General features: G+C 41.2%; 1 protein-coding gene across 1 annotated transcript in view; it reads left to right on the top strand.

Moving 5' to 3' along the window:
* LOC109823452 (peptide methionine sulfoxide reductase A5) overlaps window positions 13,828-15,625 on the top strand; it is a 3,708-nt gene continuing 1,910 nt past the window's right edge. Inside the window, exons 1-3 of the mRNA XM_020389741.1 lie at window positions 13,828-14,290; window positions 14,620-14,732; window positions 15,517-15,625. The exon at window positions 15,517-15,625 is cut by the window's right edge and continues 31 nt beyond it. Of these exons, the coding sequence (XP_020245330.1) occupies window positions 14,015-14,290; window positions 14,620-14,732; window positions 15,517-15,625 (498 nt within the window). The 5' untranslated portion in view covers window positions 13,828-14,014. The remainder of the gene's footprint in view (window positions 14,291-14,619; window positions 14,733-15,516) is intronic.

Below are 15,625 nucleotides of genomic sequence, written 5' to 3'. Positions count from 1 at the left end.
CACGATAGTACAACTCGTCATTTTGACAGTCAGAGTAACCTATCGTGTGCGGGCACGCCTTCTTAGGTATAACACTTTCAAAGGTTACCCGCCTCAAAACATGCCTTTTTGGGCGTGAATTTTCGGCGTGCTCTTGGACTTCAATGCGCAAATTGGTGCGCGCAGCTGCCTTGAGCTCTTTGTCATGCTGGAGGTGATGGCGACCCTCAGTATGTTGAGTCGTTCTGGGCTTCTTTATCGGGCCCAAACGCTTGTGAATTGGAGCTTTGCCTCTCACGTCAGGAATTGGACCGAGGCGCTCCAAAATTGGTTTCTTCTTGCGGGATGACTCTGCATGATCTCCCGGAGAAGTTATTGGGATTAACGGCGACTTTGGTTGACTCGCCGGAGTTTGACCTTCCTTAGAAGGCTGCACTGGTTGCTTTTTGGCCTGAGTCGCCACTTCAGACTTAGGCTTCCAGACTTGGCGAGTTGGTGGTGGCTTCTTCGCCTCCTCCTTTTGCAGTCTTCTACGGGCTTCCTGAGCTTGAGCCCGTGCCTGCGCTGACATCGCGCGGCGCTTGCGAATGCGCTCCTCGAGTGTCGAACGGTTCCGTTTGACGCGGACCCATTCTTTCTTTGGCGGCTTGGAAGAGTCGCCATTCATTGGTGGTTGAGGCTGTTTGCCTCTTCTGTTCTTCAACTCCGCGTGGTAGCGGAATCCGTCCGTAGACTCCATCGCCTTAGCGAATTGCCGCGCGAGGCGTTGACGACGCCTCTGGCGGGCTCTCTTTGAGAGAGTCACAACGCCCTGAACAGTGGAGGCGTTGGCGGGAGTTGGGTTGACCTGATTGGAGGTCGGTGGAACTTCATTTGACGCAACTTCGGCGTCAGTTGGGTTGAGAGCTTCGTGGGCTTCCCGAGCAGCTTCAAACCAACGAGCTTTTCTCCCGGAGGAGAACTTCTTGGACTTGCGGGGGGAGATAGAGCCGGACGAGGACACGTACTCCTCGAACTTGGCTTGGTCGAACTCGTACTCGACCTCCTCCACGACCGGGATTGCAATCCGCGGCTGCGACGCATCGATCTCGTTGGCGAGATCGTCGGCTCCCACTGTGGTCGCCAGATTGTTCGCGTGGAAAACTGTTTTCTTTTTCATTGATATGATTGTCATCTTGGGTTACAAAGATCCGGTCTTTTATAGATCCGGTTACAACTAAATCAAAGAAAGAAGAAAAAAAGTAAAAATTACAACTTTCCTCTTGTGAACAAATCGCAAGCTCCTGTTTTGCGGTTGCTTGCTTGTGTGGGTTCTTTGCCAACGCCGGGGTTAATCCGTGGACCACCGCGCGATCTAGATCCGGTCGGATCTACACGATTATGCGGGTATTATTCCACGAAGGGAATAATAGCCGGGAGGGATTAATCCACCAAGGGAATAATCGCTCAGATCTCGAGATCTAAGACCAAGCTTAGATCTGGAGTGTAGTCTCGTGTAGATCTCAGATCTGTTCTTTCTTCCTCTCGAGATCCTACCTTTTCTGACGTGGATTGTCGCCGAGGATCAGATCTGTACGTCCAAGTCTTCAAGTCTTCAAAACTCCGAGTTCACTCTTCAATCCGGCAGAGTTTCGGCTCTTGAAAGTTCGACCTCCGAAAATTAACATCTCTAGGCCTATTTATAGGCTCTCAGGACAGTGGCCGTAAAAAGAGAAATGTCGGCCACCTCTGGCCACTGTCGGCCACCTCGGGGTGGCCGGCACTGTGCCTAGCCACCTTGAGGTGGCTCGGCTCATGGCCAAGCCACCTCAAGGTGGCTCGGCCACCGAGCCACCTCAGGGTGGCTCGGCCTTGGCCGAGCCACCTTGAGGTGGCTCGGCTTTGGCCGAGCCCCCGCGGGCGGTCTTTTGGTCGAACCCCCGCGGGTGTTTGACTTTTGTCGTTTTGCGTTGTCTCGTTTGTCCTGTGATTCGGTGACTTGAGACTCTGATTTGATGATCTGATTTGGCAGTAAGTCGGATTCCTGATTTGGCAGTAAGTCGGATTCCTGATTTGGCAGTAAATCCGCTTCTGAGTTCGAGTCCGAAACTGATCTTGATTCGATCGCGATTCGTCCGAGTCTGTTCTCGGTTGGATGACTCGTTGATTCCTCAACTCATTAGCTTGATTCTACACGCGGGTGGATTCATTCCGTTGTTCGCGTGCGATTTGTCGATCTCGTCGCCTCGTTGGTTCGTCGGTTTGTGCCGAGCTGAGCTAAGGGACCTATAAGCAATTTTATATGCCTACAATGTTGTCTAAAAATCACTACAGATAGCTGATCCCCTATCAAACACCGATGATGAAAGTTACAATCTGACGACTTCCAGAAGGCTATAATTTGAAGACTTTCATGTAAATCGATGAAGGTTATAATCTGATGACCTTCACGATAACTGATGAAAGCTTTAGTTCAACAGCCTTCATAATTAACATCGGGAGTTACAATCTGACAACTTTTATATTTTCAAGGAGCAAGGATGAAGATTACAAGATGACGGTCTTTGCAACGCTCCAGCAAAAGAGACCACAAATTGATGGTCTCTTCACATCAAAATGCAGAGGTCATCCATGCGTTACACCATCAAAACGCAGAGGTCATCTTTGTGTTACACCATCAAAACGCAAAGGTCATCCCTGTGTTACAACATCAAATGCAGAGGTCATGCCCACGTTTCAGAGTCAAAACGCAGAGGTCATCCCCAGTGCTCCAATTAAAAGCACAGAGTTCGTGGACTCAAAACACATAGTTCATCTCTGTGTCCCAACTCTACATTTCAGATTTACAACGCTGTGCGAACACTGTGTTTTTAACCTAAAACAGGCCCAACTCTGCGTTTGACTCGTTCAAACACGAGCTGAACGGTTTCAAAACCATTACTTAGGAGCAGATTAAGGGGGTAGTTACACCCCATTCAACCCTATTATGGAGAGAATTAAAGGGACGATTACACCCTTAATCCCCTATAAATAGGAGTAAACTCAACTGAGTTTGGATCCTTCAGTCCCTGGGGGTTTTGGCAGAAAAGAAGGGATCGTCGGCTAGCTTTTTAGGGGAATTGCTAGAGCTTTGGAGATTGGAAACATGAGCTTTCTTTATCCTTGGCTTACAAACTGATTTCGGTTAAATCAACTCTTTCATAGAGTTTTAAACTCGTTCAGAGTTATCAACTCATCAAGAGTTCTTTGAAACTTACTACGCAAGTTCTCCACAGCATCAAATCGTAAGGAGAAAACTATGTTCCAATGAAACAAGACGTTCAGATCGTCAACGAGAAGCAAACTCGATGCGAGAATTCGAGGGAGGCATCTCATCGCCACCGTGAAGAACCCAGAATTAAACAAAGGGGAAGATCTCCGTCGATCTTCTTCTCTTTTGTAATCAGGAAATAAAAATTATAATTGAGATTGAGAGAGTTGTAACCATTCTTTTTCTAAGCAGTTAGAGAGAATAAAATCAAATACGATTCTTTCATCATCTTCTTATTACAAATTTTCCACCAAACAAAATATGGCGACTCCGCTGGGGACTAGCTTCTCTGACAACGAAGTGGTGGCATAATCTGGCATCAAGCTCACTGGAATGACTATTGAAACTCTTATCATCGAGTTCGATCAAGCCAAGTATGAGGAGTTACTCTCCTTTGGATCCCTTAGCCCTAAGGCTATGCTAAGATCCGCAAAGTCTTCAAGGAGACAAAAGCTCCAATTGTTGCTCCTATGCCGAAGGAAGCCCTCTCCTTTAGCCAAGATTGATCGAACATCCCCTCTTTCGAAGGAGTGGACTCAGCTTATGCCAAACGCAGCCCTCAGTGGCGTATTGTACAATCAAAACGCAGCCTTCAGGAGCGTGTTCCACAAATTGAACGCAACTCTCAGGAGTGCATTCTAGAAACTGAACGCAACTCAGGAGTGCGTTCTAGAACCAAAACGCATCTCTCAGGAGTGCATTCCAGAATCTAAACGCAGATCTCAAGACTGCATTTCATCAGTAAAATACAGACCTTAAGACTGCGTTTCACCAGCAAAACCTGGAGCTCAGGCATGCGTTCGGGTAACGAAATCCAATATAAAACCTGGTGTATACCGTGGAGTTTCGGGATGTTGCCCCGAAATGGCCAGGGGCGCGCCGCCCCCTGGACTCCCGGCTCGCTGACCGGTTGGCGAGACCCCCGAATACTCTGCGTAGCACAGCTAGATTAAGGGGTGGATATAAGAAGTTCATGGATTCAAGACATCTTGACCAGATTCATGTTCACCAAGAGTCAGTCATGTCCAATCATGGACTAGGGGTTCTAATTCAAACCTAGTGATCAATGAGTAATTCTTCTCGAGTCTTTACAACAGATTTGAGAATGTTCATATCGAGAGAAAGACCGATGCAATAAGTCATTCGTTCATTCTAGTGTGAATGACTGATTCCTATGGTCCTCTCGGGATGTCAATGCTGCTCATATGCGGACAAATCATTGGTGTTCGACCAATTAACGAACGTTGCTTTGCCTAACCAACAACGACGTTTGCACAGGAAGAAGTCTCCAGAGACCGAGTACCCTGGAGTCACTATCAATGCGATCAGCAGAGGGAAAGCCTCAGGTCCTAGTTCTGATGACTCTGAGATAAGTCGTTCACTGACCGTCAGAGAAATCACTAACAAGTTTGAAAGAATCTACTAGCGTACTCGGACGTGAACAGGATCCATTCCCCCTGTCAACTATCAGAGGTTAGCCAGAGAAACCAATTCCGATGATAAACATTCGCCATTACGGAGTCTCAATCATCAAGTTCTTTCGTTGAACATGAGAGCTTCGCCCATATGGCAGAAAATTCTAAAGATCTTGTAAAGAGGGTTGCTGAGTAGGACGCCATCCTCTAAGCATAGCAAGAAACCATCAATCAAATTCAGGATATGATGGCTCAGATCATTGCAAGTAGAGCCAATCTCTAGAAAGCTGAGTCGCAACCTTGGACGGAATCCTCCCGGAAAGGAGGATCATCCATATCGAAGGGGAAACAAAGAGTGAATGAGACTAGTGAGTAAGAAACTTATCACGAAGAACCATCCTCCGAAGAAGAAGCTGAGAATGAGCAAAATCCTCAGTCGGCTAAAATCGAGGAATTGGAAACTCGTCTTAATGCTGTAGCCCATAGAAGCGAGCTCTAAGATGAGGGAGTAGTGCGTCCTTATCCTACTGAATAGGATGCAGCCCCTTATCCTCCAAAATTTAAGGTCCCGACACTATAAACTTTTGACGACATGGGATCACCGAACCAACATATCTATTATTTTAAGTCACAAACTAGGAATGTGATATCAAACGATGTCATACTGGCTCAATTATTCATTGGCACCCTCAAGGGAGTTGCCTTTGAATGGTTCAGGAAACTATCTGTAGGATGTATCCAAAAGTGGACGGATCTAGAGAGACTCTTCCTGTTAAGATTCTTTAAAGAGGATACAGAAGTCTTCATCCATACCTTTCTTGCCACTAAGCAGAAGAAGAGGGAGTCCGTCAAAGCTTTCGTCAAAAGGTTTTGAAACATGGCTCTGCGATGTCCGAAAGGTATGACACAGTCTATACTGGTAGAGACCTGTCGACACAACTTGCAGACCGACCTTCTAGAACAAATGAGGGTTGCAGAATGCCATTCTTGGAGACAATTAATCTCTTAAGGCGAACATGCTCAAAAGATTATTGCTAGGATCAAAGCAAAAGAACAAATTAGGCAGGATTAACCTGAGCAATCGGACCAAGCCTAATCTTCTCAGTCAGAAGGGGGAGATACTATGACCACTGAAGCCAATCCTTTTCAGTAGGATGGCAGGTCTAACAACTATTATGTTAACAGTTACCTATGATAGTCAAACTCGTTAGATAGTGGCCACACTATGCGATGTGCCATGTCTACCCTTTTTCCCATGCACTTGTTCAAGACTAGGGGTTGGTTTATTTATAGTTTATTAAATTATGAGTAATAAATTTTCTGAGTCGTCATGTTCAATAGAATACCTCTGTCAATCACGAAATCCACCAAAATATCAAGTTAACAATACACCTCTGATAGTCTATTTCCCCTAAATTCTCCCACCAATCCTCCTCAAGTAGGATGGCGGATCCACCAAAACTATCACGTTAACATTTACCTCTGATAGTCTATTTTCTTTAAATTCTCCCACCAATCCTCTTTAAGTAGGATAGCGGGTCCACCAAAACTATCACGTTACCTCTGATAGTCTATTTCCTCCAAATTCCTCCACCAATGCTCCTCAAGTAGGATGACGGGTCCACCAAAACTATCACGTTAACATTTACCTCTGATAGTCCATTTTCTCTAAATTTTCCCACCAATCCTCTTCAATAGGATGACGGGTCTATCAAAACTATCACGTTAACAGTTACCTCTGATAGTCAAACTTATCAGATAGTGACCTACCAGGTGATGGGCCTCTATTTTAACTTGGATAGTGGTCCATAAGGTAATATGCCATATCTACCCCTCTTTTTCTTCCCCTGTTAAGTCTTAATAAAGACTGAGGGTTGGTTACTTGGAATCCACTGGATTAAGAGTAACGAATCTTTCACATCATCGAGTTAACATTATACTTCTGACGATCATCACCCCCACAGAGTATGAATTCAGTTTGCATCACGCTCAATTTGTCACATTAATAATACACCTTTGACAATCTACTTATCAATCCTCTTCAATAGGATGATAGGTCCTCAAAATTGCTCAAATCGTAATCTTCCCCAACAAGATGCTAAGTCTTCAAAATCTTGTTTAAATCACAAGTACAAATTCCTATCACGATAACATCATACCTCTGACAATCCACTTATCAATCCTCGTTAATTGGATGATAAGTTAACAAAGTTGCTCTAATCGCAACACATTCTTATCACGTTAACATCATACCTCTGACAATACACTTATCAATCCTCGTCAATAGGATGATAAGTCCACAAAGTTACTCCAATCGCAATACAAACCCGTCCCGTTAATATTACACCTCTGACAAAATCCACTTATCGACTCTCTTCAAAAGAGCGATAAGTCCTCAAAGTTGCCCCGATTGCAACATCTTCCCGTCACGTTAATATCACACCTCTGACAAAACCTACTTATCGACTATGTTCAAAAGAGCGATAAGTCTTCAAAGTTTCCCCGATCGTAATATTTTTCCCATCACGTTAACACATTCACCTCTGACAATCAACTTATCAATCATCTTCATAGGATGATAAGTCCACAAAATTGCCCCGATCGTAATATTTTTAACTTATCGACTCTCGTCAATAGAACGATAGGTCCTCAAAGTTACCTCGATCGTAATATTTTTCTCGTCATGTTAACACATTCACCTTTGACAATCAACTTATCAATCCTCTTTAATAGGATGATAAGTCCACAAAGTTGCCTCGATCGCAACATTTCTAACTTATCGACTCTCTTCAATAGAGTGATAGGTCCTCAAGGTTGCTTCGATCATAACAAATTCCCATCATGTTAACACCAAACCTCTGACAAATCAACTTATCAATTCTCTTCAATAGGATGATAAGTTCACAAAGTTGCTCCAATCGCAATAAATTTTTGTCACGTTAATATCATACCTCTGATAATCCACTTATCAATCCTAATCAGTAGGATGATAAGTCTATAAAGTTGCTCCAATTGTAACATATTCATGTCACGTTAATATCACACATTTGACAAAATCAACTTATCGACTCTCTCCAATAGAGTGATAGGTCTACAAACCTATCAAATTAACTTCACATCTCTGACGACACAATCCACTCATCGACTCTCTTCAATAGAACGATAGGTCCTCAAGGTTGCTCTGATCGTAACAAATTCTTGTCACGTTAATCCCACACCTCTGACAACAAATCAACTTATCAGTCCTCTTCAATAGGATTATAAGTCCTCAAAGTTGCTCCGATCATAATATTTTTCATGTCACGTTAACATCACACATCTGACAACTAATTAACTTGTCAATCCTCTTCAATAGGATGATAAGTCCTCAAAGTTACTCAAATCGTAACAAAATTCTGTCACATTAATATTACACCTCTGACAATCCACTTATCGACTCTCTTCAATAAAGCGATAGGTCCACAAACCCATCAAGTTAACATCATACATCTGACGACCAAATCTACTTATCGACTCTCTTCAATAGCGCGATAGGCCCATAAAATACCTTTAGGTTAACATCATACCTCTAACAGTCAAACCCTCCCTAATGAACTTGTTAATTCTTTTTCAACAAGAATAGCAAGTTTTCATTATAAAATCCACAGTGTAAAGATTTTCTGGAATTATCCTAGTGATAATAAAGAAAATTTCTAAATTTCATTCTAAGTGAAAATTCATGCCAAGTTAATACTACACCTCGGCACTTCCAACTTTCTTTTAGTGTTTTAAGTAAAAATATAACACAGGACGAAACAGTGACAAAGTCTACATATTCAATATCATAGCCAATGATTATTATTAAATTAACAATCTTTAAATTCATACCTCACATGTATGGGGAATTTTATCCTGAATCCTAAGTAGGGATAAGTCTACGCCTAACACGCGTTGCCGGTTAGTCTTTTCCCATGAAAATAATAAAGTCTATGTATTCAAAATCATAGCATCAAGTCTAAGAGGGTTTATTCTCTTAGCACAATATTACATGTGGAACGGACTTAGATAATTCACATGCTAGCCCGACTCAAACGGTAGTCGGTAAAGGCTTATCAAATCCGTTGATGGCTGAGGGTTTGCCAAAAATCCTATGTATGTTTGTAGGCCCATCAGCTTAATGGATGTGAGCCAAGACTTGAAACAGATGAGCTAAAGACAAGTCTCAAAGACTGAGTCAAAATGCATGAAAGCCACCTCCGTGTCTCAAGTCAAAACGCTGAGGTCAGACCCGCGACGCCGAGGTCACAACCGGGTTCCAAATTAAAAATGCAAGGCTGAGACCCGCGCCTCAAGTTCAAAACACAAGGGTCCACCCCCGCATTCCAGAAGTAGGATTATGACGCATACCGTCATATATGTCCTGCGTGGCAAATCCCTTCAACCAAGATGCCTTCGAAGCGAGTGGAGAGAACAACTCCTTTATGATAAGGAATCAACAGCTCCAAGATCAGAGTTGAGATCCAAAGTATTTCAAAATTTCATCCCAGTCAACCGCGAACTTTCGAAAACTTTGGAGGGGGTTCTGTAGGTTGTCTAAACATCACTACAGATAGCTGATCCCCCATCAAACACTGATGATGGAAGTTACAATCTGACGACTTTCAGAAGGCTATAATTTGAAGACTTTCACGTAGATCGATGAAGATTACAATCTGACAACCTTCATAATAACCGATGAAAGCTCTAGTTCAACAACCTTCACAATCAACATTGGGAGTTACAATCTGACGACTCTCATATTTTCAAGGAGCCAAGATGAAGATTACAAGATGACGGTCTTTGCAATGCTCCAGCAAAAGAGACCACAAATTGATGGTCTCTTCACATCAAAATGCAAAGGTCATCCATGCGTTACACCATCAAAACGCAGAGGTCATCCCTGTGTTACACCATCAAAACGCAAAGGTCATCCCTGTGTTACAACATCAAAACGCAGAGGTCATGCCCACGTTTTAGAGTCAAAACGCAGAGGTCATCCCCAGTGCTCTAATTAAAAACACAGAGTTCGTGGACTCAAAATGCAGAGTTCATCTCTGCATCCCAACTCTGTATTTCAGATTTACAACGTTGTGCGAACACTGTGTTTTCAGCCTAAAACAGGCCCAACTCTGCGTTCTAAGTCTAAAATGCAGAGTTCGGGCCTAAAATGTCATTTTCGGCGTTTGACTCGTTCAAACACGAGCTGAACGGTTTCAGAAACCATCCCCCCCTACATTTGGAGGGATTTCCGTCCTACTTAGGAGCAGATTAAGGGGATGGTTTACACCTTATTCAACCCTATTATGGAGATAATTAAGGGGGTGATTACACCCTTAATCCTTTATAAATAGGAGTAAACTCAACTGAGTTTGGATCCTTCAGTCCCTGGGGGTTTTGGCAGAAAGGAAGGGATCGTTGGCTAGCTTTTTAGGGGAATTGCTGGAGCTTTGGAGATCGGAAACAAGAGCTTTCTTCATCCTTGGCTTACAAACCGATTTCGGTTAAATCAACTCTTTCACAGAGTTTCAAACTCGTTTAGAGTTATCAACTCATCAAGAGTTCTTTGAAACTTGCCATGCAAGTTCTCCACAGCGTCAAATCGTGAGGAGAAGATCATGTTCTTTGAAACTTTCGCAGTTGCAATGTGGCAAGATTATCATCGATAATTTATTTTAGTTATGCTTATTGTTTGTTTGATTTGTACTCTCTATTTGGGTTTTCTTCTTCATTTGTGTTGTACTTGATAAGCGTTAGACTAATATCATTTTAATTCGGTAGCATGAATGTTAGTTTATTTATTGTGATCTCCTGTCATCTCTCATTGATAGTTTTCAATTATTGAATTGTGAATAATTAATTCCTTCTAACATTATTGTGTGAATTAAAGGATGTCGAAAATAAGGAATGTGGAAGGTGATTCTTCTCGATGTAGGAATGCTAATGTTTTGATATGGACTCCTAATATGGAAGATAAACTAATTGATGCTTACTTGAATCAACATGTAATGGGAAACCGAGTTGATGGGAATTTTACATCAACAGCGTATAATGAAATAGTAGCCGAACTTCAAGAAAGCTTTCCCGATAAGCCATTTGATAAAGAAAAAGTAAAGAATCGCATGAAATATATGAAGTCAAAATGGACAGTTTGTTATGATTTATTTAAGAATGTTGGAAGTGGTTTTGCTTGGAATCGAACCACGGGTTTGTGGAGTGCGGAACCTGAGGTTTGGGATAGACTAATCGAGGTAAAATTACACAATCTTTTTTATCACACATTGCTGAAACTTGATTTTAGTTTCAGCATTGTGCTGAAACTGAGGTTCAGTTTCAGCACAATTCTAACTGAACCTAAATTTTAGCACAATGCTTTAACTGAAATTAGGTTTCAGCTGATTTTAGTTACAGCATTGTGCTGAAACTGAGGTTTAGTTTCAGCATTGTGCTGAAACTGAGGTTTAGTTTCAGCATTGTGCTAAAACTGAAATCAGGTTTCATCTGCTGAAACCTGATTTCAAATTCAGCACAATGCTGAAACTAAAACCCGAAATCAGGTTTCAGCAATGATGAACCTTAATTTTGGTGCAAATCAGTTTCAGCTTCAAGTTTTCTGAAACTTTTTCTCTCTTGAAAAGGTGAGCTAAAATTTGGTGCAAATCTGTTTCAGGCTCACCCAGAAGCTGCTGAATGGAGGACCAAGTCTATCTGAAACTAAGATAAACTATTAGAGCTTTTTGCAGCTGATAGAGCAAATGGGGAACTTGTTGAAACTGCGGCTGAGATACGAGAAAGGAGGAGGGCTTTTAGTGCAAGCAATGACTTTGATTCTCATACAATTGAAGACATCAATGGTATGGTTTCTCGAAATGAAATTTTGTTAGAGAATTTCGATAGATTAATGATGAGGACCCAAATGATAACAATGATGAACATGTGATTACCCTTGAAACCAAATCAACTACAAATTCACAAAAGAAAACTAGAAAATTGAAGGACGAAATTTCTATTGTTGATCAGGAGGTGATAAAGGGTATGCAGAGGATAGCTGAGGCAATTGAATCCACTGGTGATAAATACATACAAGCTCTTGAACATGCTCCAATGAAAAGTAGTGATGTTTGGAACCATTTGCTTGAACTTGGTGTTGAGACTGCTCAAATTAAACAAGTGTATCTTTTCCTAACTAAGCATCCAGATGATCTAAAAGCTTTGCTTGGATGTCCATTTGAAGAGCGTAAGGAACTTCTTATGATGATGTTATCTTGAGAATCTATGTTAGCCCGACCACGTTATTAGCTTATTATGTACTCATCTTATGAAGGTGGGATGTGTTGGTATTATTGGAATTTATTTTTATAAGTTGTATTGCCGAATTTGATTATCTGTGGCAATTACAAACTTGTTTGTTTTTGTGTTGCTTATGGCAAAACTTAGTATGAATGTGGTCATATTTTGCTAGAAACATGTGCTAATTGCAAAACTTTGATTTTATGAATTATGTTCCTTTTTTATGTAAGTTGTTTTTGCCTATTGTTTATGGCAATTTAGTGAAACTTGAAATACATATATTACTGTTTACTAAAGTTTGTGTGTAAGTAATTTCCCAGATCAACATGTGCTTTGGAATCACTAGGTAACTGATACATCAGTGGTATGAATCCTTCCTGAAGGAGGCAAATATTTGTGATCCCAAAGGATGTGCATGTTAATGAGTCTATTGTACTAAATTGACACCAGTTCCCTTTATTTTCCTACTCACTTCATCAGGAGAATTATGAAGGCCTGGTTCTTCATTATGGCTAATGCCCTGAATCAGATACATCAATTTGTGCTGCATGGTAGGTTTCGGTTGTGGTTTGGACCAAAGTCGGCAACAGGAACTCATCATCTTTTTTTTTACCGCCAATGGAATGTTTTATTAAAATCAAAGCTCACTTTTTAGAAATTGAGGAAATCTGAGAAACTTGATATTCTTTCTATTGTACCATCCTTGTTTACTCTAGCCATGTAAAAGCAATTTTGTACCTTAAATTACTTTTAACTATGTCAAAATTACAAGTTATGTCAGCATGAAATTACAATAAGTTTTTGAGTGGACATCCCTAGTCAGTAGTCTGTGGAATTCTCTGCTCACCATGTCCATATAAGTCCTCTCCCTGTAATCTTACATAAGGGCATAAAAAGGAGAATATAACAAGCTAGAAAATTGGATGCTTATCCATCTCCGGAATTGATTAAAAATTTAATCATCATGAGTATAAATCGTTGTTTAGAAGATATTGTTTTTTGTTGGCTTTTCTTTTCTTCCAAACTGCGTCATTTTAAGATCTCACTCAAGTAACATGGATGCTTCTTTTATATTTGTCTGGATTATTGCTTCCATAATTATTAAGGTACTTGTTTAAATAGAAACAAGGAAGCTTTTATAGTCTCATCGATGAATATATTGGTTATTATTTTTCATTCCAACTATACTCCAAAATTTTTCATATTTATCTGATTTGTGTTGATAGTGGATATACAATGTGGAAGGAGATGATGACAATAATAATATATAGCAATAGATGCGTATTTGATATTTAATTTCTAACAACAATATAACTTAATAATAAGTGAGGGTATTTATGTAAATTTATATACATTCCATTCCCTTCTCTTCCCGTTATTACACTTTCCAAACGGGGTGAAATAACTTCCCCTTGATTCACCTTACTAATTTCCCAAACAAGTTTTAGAAATTCCCTCCCCTTCCATTCCCTTAACTTTCCCTAGGGGTCTGTTTGGATTCCTATGGGGTGAAGGGAAGTTAAGGGAAAATGAGTGAAGGGAAGGGAAGGGAAAGGAAGGGAAGGGAAGAGAATTCTCTTCTCCTTGGTTACACCCCAATTTGGGGGGTAACAATTTTTATACTATTAGGGGGTGAACCAAGGTGAATGAAGGTGAATTAACTTCACCTCCTAAGTGTTCCCAAACAAGGTGAATGGAGGTGAATGGTTCCCCTAACTTCCCTTCACCCGCTTCCCCTCAATCCAAACAAGCCCTTAACTTTCCCTAGGTTCCCCTAACTTCCCTTCACCCCCTCCAAATCTAAACAAGCCCTAAAAGAAGGAGGGTCTCCCAAGGTTTATTTTTTAAAATGTTTGAGAGATCTTCAGAGCGACTCCCAACTGGGTGCTTGATGCTCTTATGATCAAATTATCTTCAGCCTGTTTCGATTGGGATTTAGGTCTTTTCAATTAGGATCACCTAATCTTCATCCAACAGCAAACCACCAAACTATAAAAACATTTAAATCCCACAAAACAAAAAACTGATGGGGCTCCGAAACCATTCCCTCCTCTCTTTCCTCTTGTTTACATTCCTCTTCTCCTTATCGGATCCAACCCTCGGGATCCGCATCCCAGATCCGACCCGAAACCAACGGTCCGGACCCGTTAAGGTCGCAGTCTTCGCCCTCGGTAGCTTCTGGAGATCCGAGGCCGCCTTCGGATGCGTCCCCGGCGTCGTCCGTACGTCGGTAGGTTATTCCGGCGGGACGAAATCCAACCCCGAGTACCGCAACGTGGGCGGTCACGCTGAGTGCGTTAGGGTTAGGGTTTTCACTTGAAAATCTTCTAATTTAATGGAGAAATTTGCTGTTTTAGTGTTATTCATGTTTAAAGGTTTGAGTCTTTACAGTGATCTATATGAGTCCAATCGGAATGTGATTTAAATTTTAGCACTCTCAATTGAATTATTGCAATTTTCAGAAGGGAAAGTGCTGTAATCTTTACTTTGCTTTCTGCTTAACTTGAATCCTTTGTGAAGAAACTTAGATCTGTTCTTTTCTAGGAATTGCAGATTAAGTTGTACATAATTTTGAGATGAGTTCTGTTTTGTTCCTTAGGAAAAAAAAAACTTTTTGAATTGCTATTGCAGGTTGAATATGATCCTGATGTGATTCAATATAAGCAGCTTCTGGATGTGTTTTGGGCTAATCATGATTCTAGGCAGGTTTTTGGCCAAGGACCCGATGTTGGTGATCAGTATAGGTAATCATCTGACATCCTCACGCTTGCACACATGCTTGCTCGCTCGCACATACACGCACTACGTATAGAATTGACGACAGTTTGGTTCATCAGAGTTGGAGAGAAACCATAGGACCTATGTTGAAGGGAATACTATTTTCCTCTTCAAATTTAGTCATGAATTGAGAAGCTGATTCAAACTAATATGTTTTTGAGTAGCAACAGAGAGAATTGTGTTATTGGTTAGATGTCGAGTGTGGTTGAGAAACATGTGCAATCATTAAAGGTAAGACTTATCGCCTACTTGTACCCTCTAATTCATGGACGTTGGAGAACCATCAAATTGGATGCCCTAGATAAGCAAATACGAGTAATAGAAATTGAAAGGTCATATTTGTTACTCGTTCATTGCTTTGATAGTTTAATCCCTTACAGCCATCAAAGTGTGAATCCTTCGAAATAAAGACTGTGTCCTGTTAAATAAGTTAGATGAAGACTTTCTCCAGAATAAACCGAATCAAATTGAGAGGTTAACATAGTTGCTACATAGTTTCTTATGCTAGATGTAGAATGTTGAAGGATCTTAATCCTATTCAGAACCCATTGTCTCCGCTGTTGGCTATCTTTTAAGGGTCAACATCCTTAAAGATTAGAGAATGTCTATGGAGAGTACAACGTAGATGTGCTTCCTCTCATTTTAAGTAAATCAATCTTGATTACAAACATGCAACATATAGAACCGACATTATAGCCTAGCAGTATTGTATGTACACCTTTACTGAATGAGCACTTGCTGTCTCCATAGATCAATCATATTTACAAATGGAACTCTCGAAGCTAGGCTAGCAGCTGCAAGCAAAGAAAGGGAACAAACCAAGAGCAGAAGCAGTATCGTGACTACACAGATACAACAG

The sequence above is a fragment of the Asparagus officinalis genome, chromosome 1, assembly GCF_001876935.1.
Source record: "Asparagus officinalis chromosome 1, Aspof.V1, whole genome shotgun sequence".
Taxonomy (NCBI): Eukaryota; Viridiplantae; Streptophyta; class Magnoliopsida; order Asparagales; family Asparagaceae; genus Asparagus; species Asparagus officinalis.
Note: the sequence above shows the minus strand (reverse complement) of the source record. Positions and strands in the feature narration are given on the sequence as shown.